This window comes from Belonocnema kinseyi, chromosome 7, assembly GCF_010883055.1.
Source record: "Belonocnema kinseyi isolate 2016_QV_RU_SX_M_011 chromosome 7, B_treatae_v1, whole genome shotgun sequence".
Taxonomy (NCBI): Eukaryota; Metazoa; Arthropoda; class Insecta; order Hymenoptera; family Cynipidae; genus Belonocnema; species Belonocnema kinseyi.
In genome coordinates this window covers 88,219,650-88,231,708 of record NC_046663.1, presented here as the reverse complement: position 1 = coordinate 88,231,708, position 12,059 = coordinate 88,219,650, and the positions used below count along the sequence as shown (strand labels likewise).

The following is a 12,059-nucleotide window of genomic DNA, read 5'->3' as shown; positions in this document are numbered from 1 at the left end:
CCCCCCCGCGATACCCTGAGGATTAATTGTTTTGACTTTTGGTCAGCTAATCAAAATTTATTTTTTCTAGGTGGTAATAGTGGGAAATGGTGCTGTGGGGAAATCTTCCATGATCCAAAGATTTTGTAAAGGAACTTACACGAGGGACTACAAAAAAACAATAGGAGTCGACTTTCTCGAACGAGAGATAGAGTAAGTCATAACAATTTTTTTTTTATTTTCAATTGTTAATTCGAGTCTTCCATTATTTTATTATTCAGATTTTTATAAATATTTAAAACAGTGTACATGTAAAAATAATATAAGATAGTATAAATTCCAATTTCCCTTCTTTCTCATTTATAAACATTAAACAAACACAATATTATGTGAACGATTTATCAAGAAAAGTAACTGCCTATCCCATAGGGTTGTTTCGTGATTTCAGATAAAATAATTTTTCAATATATAATTTTAATTTGAATCGAAGATGCGTTATAATTTTTTTTGTCTTTTGTGTCGTTCAGCAGAAAAAAATTATTAAAAATTGAAGGCGGTAAAACAATTATTCAAATTTGTGTCACGTTAAGCCACGGCCTGCTGCCAATTTTGTCTATTTTGATTTGATATCTTTATTTGTTAAGGATTATGTGACAAAAAACTTACCCTGCTGTAATATTTGGTATCCTGTTGAAGGAAAACAGTAAGTGCAATTATTAACACATTTCAAAGTCGTACATATTTACGAATTGTTTCAGTAAAAATGATTACATTTAAGCACTTTTTAAATGAATTCTTTATACAAAGGTTTTAGTCTTAAATGTTTTTCCAATGTTTATAATGTTTTTTAAACAATATTTTGCGACTTGAATTTTCGATGTGCACATAATCAAAAGTAAACATCGGCACAGAAAAAGATATTTGAGAATCACTGACACGTGAGCTGTGATTGGTGGAAAATCCGACCCCTTTGACGACAAAGGGGCCCTCCAATCGATGTCTTGATAGAAAATTCATATTTTAACATTAAATTAAAAGTAGTAAACAATATGTAAAAAATATTTTATGTGCGTTTTTATAATTAGAATTATATACTATAAGATTCATTTATTGGAAAAATGATGTCTGACTTTGGAAACAACCCTATTACCCTCACGATAATTATAATGTTCTTCTAGTTTACCGTTTAATTTTTTGTTTCTCCTTCTGAAGTTCAAGAAAACTAGTAATCCCGATGATTTATGAGTCAAAGAGCTATATTGCGGGCAGAAAAAGTTTATTTGACGCAAAATGGAGCAAAAATCGTAAAACCCTGCGCTGGGCAATGATTCAAGTGCCTTTGTGTGTATTCTACATACCTGCATTCCTCAAATAGATTATTATCGTGATACCGTTTTGCGGACGATGCTTTTTTCTATTTATGAGCTTTTTTTATTGCGAAAAATTCGATTTCCTTGAGCTAATTTGGAACTTGTGATAAATCAATCATGAGCTTTTTATTTGAAACTATTTAATTCGTTTAAATCTCAAGGTTAATTTTTACGGTGATTGTTCTAAATTTTTCCAACAGTTTTTATTGATCACTGTTTTATCTAAATATCGTAATGGAGGTTCTAAACAAGTTATGCATATTGTTTCATTTCGAATTGTTTAGAATAAATTATACAAGAAGTAAATTACTTTCAAGCACGAAAAAGATTTTTAATTAAAAGGTAAATTTTGAGAAATTAGAATATAATTCAAATACAATCGTCTCTCGGTTTAGCCACAGTATCAGGGGTTTCCTGCAGGTAGCCTTGTTGCTGAATAGGGATAATAAAAACATAAATATACAGGGCCGCCTGAACCGTTATCAACTGGAATGCATAATATTGTGCATTATACTCGACTGAGTACCCATGTATTGCGACCCTTCCGAGGCAGGTCACAATAAGCGCCTCTCGCCCCTTGAGCTGAGAGACTGCGTGGGCGAGCAGTTCTAGTAATTGCTAAACCGCGAGCGGCTAAAAGAAAATTCGGGTGTAGAGCATATGCGATATAAGATAAAAAATAATATGCATTTGGTCTTCAAATTTATACGTAAATCTATTTTAGATTTTCTAAAACATACACAGTAGCTTACAGCTAAAAAGTACCAAAATTTTAAATTGTAATTTGTAGAATTTTGAATATCTCTCTTTTTAAATTAAAAATGTATTTTAGAAACTAGTAAAAGTTTTGTTTATTTTTTTTTAAATCTAATTAATTTGAAAGAGGAATACAGACCTCTGATTTAAGCCACTATTTGAGAATTCCAAGGGATTTTAGTGGATTTCAAAGATTTTAAAAGATTCCATGCAGGTTTATCTGATGTCAGAGGATTTAATATTAAAAATTTTTTTAAATAAATGTTAAGAAATATTAAAAATTTCAAGATAATTCAAGGGATTATAAAGCTTTTCAGGAATTTGTAGAGATTTTACCAGGCCTACGTGATTTTATAGGATTTCCAAGGACTTTGAAGATTGAAATAATGGTATATTTTATTTCCAAGCATTTTTTAGGGAGTTTTAAAGAATGTCTATAGAACTGCAGGGAGTAAACGTAATGAGTAAATTCAAATGAGTAAATGAATGCAATTTTAAGAGATTTTAAGTAATTTCTAAAGATTTGATGGGGTCTCGGAGGATTTCGAAGAGTTAAACGTTTTTAAGGAATTTTAAAAAGTACTAAATATTTCAAAATGTTGTACGAAATCCTAACAGATTTTTAGGGATTTCACAATATTTTAAAAGATTCCTAGTAATGTAATGAGTTTTCAAAATTTCCAAGCAATTTCAAATTATTTCTTAAGATTTCAGAAGGTATTGAATATTTGTATAGATTTCAAGGGATTTAAAGAAAATTTGAAATTTTTCCATAGATTGTCGTAAAGGATTCCAGGAGAATTCAAGTTTTTTTTATATTTTAAAAGATTTTCAAGAGATTGTAATGAACTTTATTAATCTTTATGGGATTTGAGAGAATTTCAAAGCATTTTAAAGAATTTAGGATGTTTTAAAAAATAATTTCGGTTGCAAAACTGAAAGATCAGCCTTGGCAATCCTTAAATAATACCTAGCATTTTTTTAGATTTCTGGAACCCATGAGTGGTGTAAATTCTAGTGTGACTATTATGCGATTCTACTGAAGTGTGACTAATTAGGGTTAGGGATATTCAAAGAATTTTGTAGAATTTCAGAAAATGTCAAAGGACTTCAAAAAAATCATCTAGGACAGGAAAAAAAAATTATTGGCTCTCAGCCAAAGAAAAGTCTGTTTTATTTAAAGAAACAATTTTTCCGCAATAAAACGGTAACCTTTCGTCCGCATGGCGACTCTTTTATGGCATAGTAATGTTCCATTTTTTCAGAACATATTTTGAATAATTACTGTTTAAAAAATATAAAGTTGCCAATAACAAAATAGTTTCTCGCAATTTATTATACAGGCTCAGGAGAATAGATGTGAATTTTGCCATAAATTAATATTAATAATTGCATTGAAAAAAACCTAATGGACATGAAAGACGAAGGGTTAAAAAACTTTCATCATTTTTAACCTATTTTTGGCTAAATGAAAAAAAACCTTAACGGTGTAAATTTTGTTGTTGTTAATTCTGACCAAATATATAAACATTTTATTTGAATTTTTGAAACTGTAACGTTTTGTTTCACATTCACACCTGCAGTTTTGTTTGAAAAATATCCTATGTTGTCTATTTCACCCCCCCCCCCCAACTAATTGTAATGTTGCATCATGTTTAAAAATAAGTTTACAAACTTGCTGTTTTTTGGCAACGTTTACATGGTCATCTTGTTAAGCGTTTTTCGCTTATTATCATCCACAGATTTTTGAAATTAAAAATAACAATTAGAAAATTGCGCTCATATCGGACCTAAATTAATGATAATAAGTTGGTGCCTACATCTCATCAAATTTCCCAAAACATTAACCTTGAGATCGCATTTTTTTAAGTTATAGAGTGGAAAAGAAAATAAAAAATTTCGTTTTTCTCGAAAACCGGATGAAACATGTATTGTGTTTATCAAAATGGGCTCAGCCATTTACGAGAAAATCTTTTACCCCCGCCCCCACCAATAACTTTGCTAAAAAATGAAATTTTAAGGTTTAAATTTGCAAGATTTTTTATTCACATAGATGCCAAATATGGTGCCTACGAAGGCTTGCTATGTATGGAGGAAATTTTTACATGATTACTCGGCTAATAGTGCCTTTTGAAACGATTTTGAATTTGCCAAGTGAGTTCGAGGCCATACATATTAGTTGGAGTTGAAAGAAGGGTTTGCAAAATATTTTAAGAGTGATTCAAGTTCTTATCGTATAGACTATAGAGTTGTAGGTATATCACAATTATAATGTCGGATTTATTTATCAGGGTTGATGGCGAGGACGTTCGATTGATGCTCTGGGACACTGCAGGTCAAGAAGAATTCGATGCAATTACTGCTGCCTATTACCGAGGGGCTCACGCTTGTGTGTTGGCTTATTCAGCCACAGACAGAGATTCCTTCGATGCCATTCCATCCTGGAAGTTAAAGGTATGCTCCAGAAACGCAATACTTTCAACTTTCATCACAGGCTTACGTTTACCCATTTCTGATTTGGTACTATTCACGAATTTCAATTTTCTCATTTTCTCTTGAATGAAAGGCTTTACAAAATTCGGAAGGCATTTCAATTATTTGTTTCCATGTCCGGAAAAAGAAATTGCCTATTTTTTGTCGAAATTTGTACTAGGTGCCGCTGAGCACTAAAAATTTCCCATGTAAAATATATGGGAATAAATAACTATTCAGGAGTTTTGAAATAACTGCTGTGGGTTTGTGAAAATGGTACGAGAAAGTTATAGAACATCTCTCATTCGGAAAAATTTGTAGTCCGGAAAAAATTGGCAAAAGTGCAGTCCGTCACATTCGCTGCAACTTTCATTTCGAAAAAAATTGAAGGCCACAAAAAATTGGCAAAAATACGGGAAGACAACCTTGTGATTAGTCACAAAGTAATGTAGTTCACACCCCTACTCCTTTTCAACGTTATAGAAACGGTTATAGAAACGATGCCCCGAAAAGTACCCCTAAATCCAAAAATGTAAATTTTGCACGAAATCTACATCTTTAAGCACTTTATTCTGGTTTATCGCAAAAAATTATTATTGTTAGACTAGTGGAATAATGATAAATATTTTGAAGTAATTTTTAATTATTTATGTGAATTCCATTTATTAAAATAATTGATTTTCCTCGAAAAGTCTGTTTCTTCTAACATAATCAAAGTCATGGTTGCCTTTTTGGATATTTTATACGTTTTCGATACCTCAGCTTTATTTTTTAAGCCTTTGTTATAATCATGTTATAATAGTGTTATAATTATTTTAATAGCCCAAAAATAATTTTGTTTTCTAGAAAATAATACTACAGTGCTCGAAGGTGCATATTTCTTGCAGAATTTACATTTTTGGATCTAGACGTGCTTTTCAGGTGTATTCAATAATAATAATTTGAGATATTGTTTCACTTTAGAAAAAAAAATCATAATTCTGATTCTGCTAGAGCTAAAAAATTCATTTTCTGTAAACTCACTTTGGTCGCGATTTTAGGTGTAAATTATAAAATTATTCATTGCGGTATCCTATCATAATTAAAAAAAAGTAATTAAATACATATAGACCAAGATTTATGAACTTTTTATTAATATTACAAAAATAATATTATGGCGAAAAGACTACTTTCGAGTGAAATTAAAAGTTTTTATGATTTAATTTAACTGACTCATGTTTGAAAACTTGCAAATTGTATTTTAATTTGAATAGAAAGAAATTCAAATTTTAATTTGTTTTAAACTTAATGCGCTAACATTTTTTTAACACTTTTGAGGTAAATATTTTGTGATTTAAATAATAAATGAAGATTGTATTTTGAATTTAAGGGCTCCCAAATTTGGATATCATTTAATTTAAAACATTTCAAATTACAATTTCGATCGCTTTTATTTTTTAATTTAGATCACTTTTTAAGTAATTAATATGATTATTGACAAATATGACGGGTGTGTTTAAGGTTTATCGAGAAAAATATTGCATACAATTTTAGTTTCGAATGTTTCGATATTCGAATTAGACATCAATTTTGAGAAAATAATATTTGGGATCAAATTTTCTCCTTCACGACTTTGAAAGTGAGAATCCTAATTTTTATTTTAACACTAAAAAAATGGGCTGAACATAAAAAATTATTTTTTTATTTTTTAAAGTGTAGGTCAAATTTCTAATTTCACTCAAAATGGTTTCAATCGTTCCATAGAAAGTCTTTGTATAAAATCAAAATTTTAACCCTTTCCCCTTCATTAGATATTTCTCCATCTGACAACAAAATGACCCATAAACTACTATACAATACGACTACACTTACATTAACGTAACTCAGACACTAATCGATTTTTTGGGTGCGTATACGTAAATACAAATTTCCCTTTAAGTATTTTTTTCAGATATGGTACAAGTAGACTTTATGAAGCTCTTTACTTGGGGGGGTTCGCTAGAGAGATTGATCAGCAAACTAGGCAGGAGTAGTGTTGCGAAGCGAACGTAACTTTAAAAAAAAATTATGATGTATAACCGGGTTCACCCGAGTAAAAGTTTTGAATAAAAAACATAATTATATAATAATATAATACATAATAATATAATAATATCTCATTTTCTTTTGGAAAAATTCCAAATTGCGATTTTATTTCAATATATAGGCCAAGTTTAATATTTTTTTTTGTATTTTAGGCTATTTAAATTTGCTATTGCTTCTGTCATTTAAATTTTCCAACCATTGCAAAATCTGTACTTCTGGTCAATTCAGGCTGTACTTTTATTTGACCGCTTGTTAATTTTAAACGTCTTCCAAATTTGGGCGTATAGATATTTCAATTTCGAAAGCCTTGAAAGTCTGATTTAATTTACAATTAAAATTTTGAAGCTTTGAATATGAATTGAAGAGGTATCTTTCTTGAAGAAGAAACTCGTATTTCTTGTCCGCATTTTCGCACGTCATCCCTCGAGGATAAATCGTGCGGGATTTGTATCGGCGAAGATCGTATCGTCGAATCGAGAGTCGAGAATAGGGAACTTCTTGATGAAAAGCTAGACTAACGAGTTTCGCATAACCCGGTCGCGAAATCCAAGTTCCTTGTGTGGAAACTCGTTAAAGCGTACGTTTTTGCCAGACCAGTCTGAAAAGGCAGATAGCAATAAGAGAGCTTGTAATGTCGGAGAGAGTGAAGAGATTCAAGGCACTCAAGTGTCGACAAGAAATGCGTTGATTGTACATTTTACAGCACTGTCGATTCCCCACTATACATGCTATTTAATCTTCATTTCTTCGAGTTCAAGGAATTATGTACAATTTTACACTCGCAATTAATAGTTTACATTATTTTTACAGAATACAGGCTAAAGAAAAATAAACTATTAAGGGGTCATCCCTAAATTATGTCACATTTTTCTCGAGTTTTACCCCCTCCCCCACCCACCATATGTAACAATTCGGAACAAAATGTTTTGGGCGTAATTTTTTCAAATATTTTCAGCCATGCCTTATTAAATATAGTTTACTTATATTAGATAGCAGTCACCTGAATTACCATGCTCTTTTTTATATAAGGAAATATATTTTCCATAGGTAACAAATTGTGAGAATTTCGAAAAAAATCGACGCTATCATTTTCAGCTGAGACAGCGATACTTATCTTTGATTTGGCCACAAATATCGTTGAAAACGAACCAATGATATTGACAAAATCTTTAAAATAGGGATTTGCGGCACAAGTTTTGTTTGTTATTATTATTAATTGATCAAATTTTGAAAACGCTAAAAGAAATATATTGCATAGCTGAAATAAAAATGTTTGAATTCTGAATACAGCACTGAATAAATATAGGAATAATCTTTCACAATACGCGTATCGAAAATTCGATCTTTTTTGCCTCTTGAGGGGGTCGAAAGTTGTATTTTCAACCCTAGGCTAGAAAATTAAAACAAACGACTGCAAATCACTCAAGAGGCACTTTTAATTGCATAAGTGTTTTCAAATTCTTTGTAGAGTTTAGAATAAATAAAAAAGTAAATTTCAACCAATTGTAAGTTTAAATGAATTGATTTCGGAGCAAACATGAACTCAAAGTGTATTTGTATTAATTTATACATGAAATATTGACAATATAAAAAATTTGACCTAAAAGACTGTAATTCGTATTTCAATTTCAATAGTTTATTATTCATATTTTTTGTCATAATCTGCATTAAATTTTTCATTGAATACATTAATTAAAAATCATTTGGGCTTTAGCATGCATTGAAACTTATATATGACATAATAGTACAATACATTTTTTTTTTTGGATAGAACAATTTTTTTTGCAATAGATGTGTTTTTTTTTACTGTAGAAGATCGACTTTGTATCCGAAATTGTCGAACACCATTCCTAATACACATTAAATATTGAACAGTCTTTATTTGAAAATATTGAAAATTCAAGAATTTTTAATTGTAAGGCTTCAAAACTAAATTATGTATATGTTCCTAGAAAAAATATGAAAATTACATCGTTTGAAACTACTGACGGCAGTGCTAGGTCAAGATTCTCTACTCGTCGAGATCTTGAATATTGTAAGCATGGATTTGCGCGGTTGGTGCTTGGATGGCTAATATAATTCGTGATTCTCGCTTAGTCGTGCTTTTACTGCGTTTTACTACTTTTGAGAAGGAGGTTTGACTATGAGGATGATTCTGGCTGAGGATGAAGCTGCTGCCTGTCCTACTTCGCTTCTTTCAAAATATATCGAAAAATTTGAAAATTATTCAAAATTGACGAAGTGGGGTGATGATTTGCTTGAAAATATAAAAACTCAGTTTTACAAAAAAAACTCATACGTATATTTTTGCCAACATCAAACAACGAAAAATACAACAAAAATGAAGATAAAAGTTTTCAGATCCATAGAAGTTCTACCGAAATTGTCTCTTGCTCTATTGTGATATCTTGCATTATTTGCGTGAAGAAATAAATAACTGCAAAATTTAAACATTTGAAGCATCCGGGTTTTCTTATTACTCGCAATTATATAAATAAAAATGTATCTTATTAATTGAAAAACTTTGTAAATAATAGTGCTGAAAACTGTCAACTTTTCGCGATGTCATTTGAGTCGCGAAAATCTGGGAGAAAAACTTAACAAATATTTAATTATACAAAAATAAATAAGGTAATAAATTAGCTTAGCGAACTTTTCCGAATTTCAAAATTTTATCGAATATACCAGGGACGTTTTTTTCTTCTGTTCCTTCTATAGCTTTTTCGTATATATGTCCAAGATCTAAGGTGTAGTTAAAACGTTTTAGTTCTGAAAAATTTCGCTTTTTTATTTATTATTTTGATCATTTTTGCCGTATTTAAGAATTTTTAATATTTTTGGTCAATAATTTCTCTTCTAAAAAGACATTGCCAAAATTTGGTAGTTTTTCACGTGATTTTATACAACGTTTTTCAATTAAAAAAAAATTAGTTATTTTTTCAGTTTTCTGTTTAAGAGACTTAAAAAAATATTTTTTTATTTGTATAATTGTGAATATTATGAAAAGCAGGAGTTTCTTCAATTTTTTTCTTCATTTTCTTACGTTTTAATTTTGTGTAAAGTTTTTTTTCCATTTTTTAAATGATTGAAAATATGTTTTTATTTATATAATTGTGAAGAGCACAAAAACCGGGAGTCTTCCAACAAAGTTGAGTTTTTTAGTTTTTTTTTATTTCTTTTTTAACCTTTTTAGTTATTGAATTAGACAATTGTTTTGTTTTGAATTATATTCTTTCACTTCTGTATTTTTTTTAAAAATAATGCATAAAATTAGATTTAAAATTTTTTAATATTTAATTATTTTAATTGTTTTTTGTTTAAAACAAGCCACTCTCTTAAAATAAAACTTTTTCTTCGTGTGTACGATTTTATTTTTTTAATATTTGTTAGAAATTTAAAAAATTTTGAAATCAATTTTTTTATTTCTGCTAATATTAGAAAGTCATCCTATCAATTTTATACGGTCTAAACCATTTTTGAGGGCGAGAGAATTTTTCATCCTGAAAGTATAATTTTCGAATTTTTTTCGTAAACGATGCAATAAATCACAAAAGTGCAAGCAACAGTTTTTAGAACTTTTCTAGATGTGCAAACTTTTATATTAATTTTTTAAATTTTTTGTTATTTCCAAGAAAAATTCGATACTTAGATTATATGAAAACAATGCTTCTCACAAAAATGGTTTTAGCCCCCATAAAACTTACAGGATATCTTCTTCATAGAAGATATTGTTTTTATGGATATGCAATTTTCTACAGAATTTTGGAATAAATCAAAATACTAATCTAATAATACCGATTTGGAAATTTTAAATTTAAATTTAAATTGATTTCTATAAGATTAAAATACAATCGCAATTTCGAAAGCGTTACTAATGATCTCAATTTGGAAAATATTTAAATTCAAAAGTTTATTGGATCATATTAAAATTCAATCAGAATTTCGGAAATTTGGAATTTGAAAATGTATTACAAGTTCAAAGCTTTTGGTAATAAAATTTCAGAGACCTCTAAATAACTTTTAACAAACTTTATAAAGTTACTTTTGAATTAAAATTGCTTGTCTGCTTTTAGAAACGAGAGTATTCTTGCATTACCAGATGAGCCTTATTACTTTGGTATGCATATTTATAAAAAATGTACGCTAGCAAAAGAGTAGAATGTGGGTCAGTTAGCTTAATGAAAAAGCCAGTTTAGCCCCTAATGATTAATTCATTTTTTTTGCAGGTAGAAAACGAGTGTGGTGAAATTCCAACTGTCTTGGTGCAGAACAAGATGGACCTCGTCGATCAATGCGTCATCGATCCGTAAGTTATTTATCTGTTATAATTTTTATAAAAAATATCAAATTCGTGATACTTATTTCACTTATATAAAGTTTCATTTCAAGTTGGCCATATATCAGGGAAAACCTGGAAGTCATGGAAAAGTCGGGAAATTTTATTGCTCAAAGAAAATTCAGGGATTTCGAAAATAATCTTGCCAGCATCAGGGAATTTCCGTTAACAATAATAAATTTGAAAGTAAGGATAAGATTTCAAAAAATATACCCATATATTAGCGGAAAGATTGTAAGGAATGGAAGTCATGTTATTCTTTAGGGGACCCATTATGAATAAAGAAGAAATATTAATAGTCAGTGGAAATCAAAATTTATTAGGAAAAGTTAGGGAATTTTGAAAACGACATTTGCTGCCACTGTGATATAATATTCTTGTTAGAAATTTATTTTTCTTGTATTTCTTTATTTTGATCCGCTTCCTCCCCGTGATTCTATTTTTCGTTAACGTATTTATAATTTGATTAAAAATAAAAAAAATCTCGTTATAGTCATCGCTTTTGATTGAAAATTCAAATATTTTGGTAGAAAATCAATTTTTTCCTCCAAATTCACATTGCCGTGTTCAAAAGTCAACTGAAATCTGTCTTGGTTGAAAATTGATTTACTTGGTTAAAGATTGAACCGCTTTGTTAAAAAATCTCTTTTTTTTATTTCTCATTTAACCTTAAAATTAATCTTGTTTTGTTAAAATTCATTTTCTTTACTGAAAATTAAATTTGAACTGAAAATTTAATTATTGCACTTCAGGGTTCATCATTTTAGTTCGAAATTCATCTGTTTAGTCAAAAATTTATCTTTTTCAGTTCAAAATTTGTCTTTTTTTGTAGGAAAATTCGTATTTTTTATGACAAGAATTGATCTTGTTATCAAAAAATACGTATGTTGGTTTTAAAATAAATTAATCTCTTGTCGAAATTTCGCCTTCTTTATTAAAATATCAACCATTATATTTTTTTGTTGAAAAATCGTTTTTTTCCTTCTTTGATATTTCAACTGTTACATTTTTCATTTAGAATTTATGTTTCTGTTGTAATTCGTCTTTTCATGTTAAAAAAGTAATTATTTTATTAAAAATAG

At 29.1% G+C, this 12,059-nt stretch overlaps 1 protein-coding gene across 3 annotated transcripts in view; it reads left to right on the top strand.

Annotated features, from left to right (window-relative positions):
* The window catches only part of LOC117177100 (ras-related protein Rab-23), a 46,751-nt gene that overhangs the window by 19,690 nt on the left and 15,002 nt on the right, over positions 1 to 12,059 (top strand). For all 3 annotated transcript variants that reach the window (XM_033367590.1, XM_033367588.1, XM_033367591.1), the window contains 3 exons: positions 71 to 192; positions 4,397 to 4,559; positions 10,868 to 10,947. In XM_033367590.1, the coding sequence (XP_033223481.1) occupies positions 110 to 192; positions 4,397 to 4,559; positions 10,868 to 10,947 (326 nt within the window). In that variant the 5' untranslated portion in view covers positions 71 to 109. The remainder of the gene's footprint in view (positions 1 to 70; positions 193 to 4,396; positions 4,560 to 10,867; positions 10,948 to 12,059) is intronic.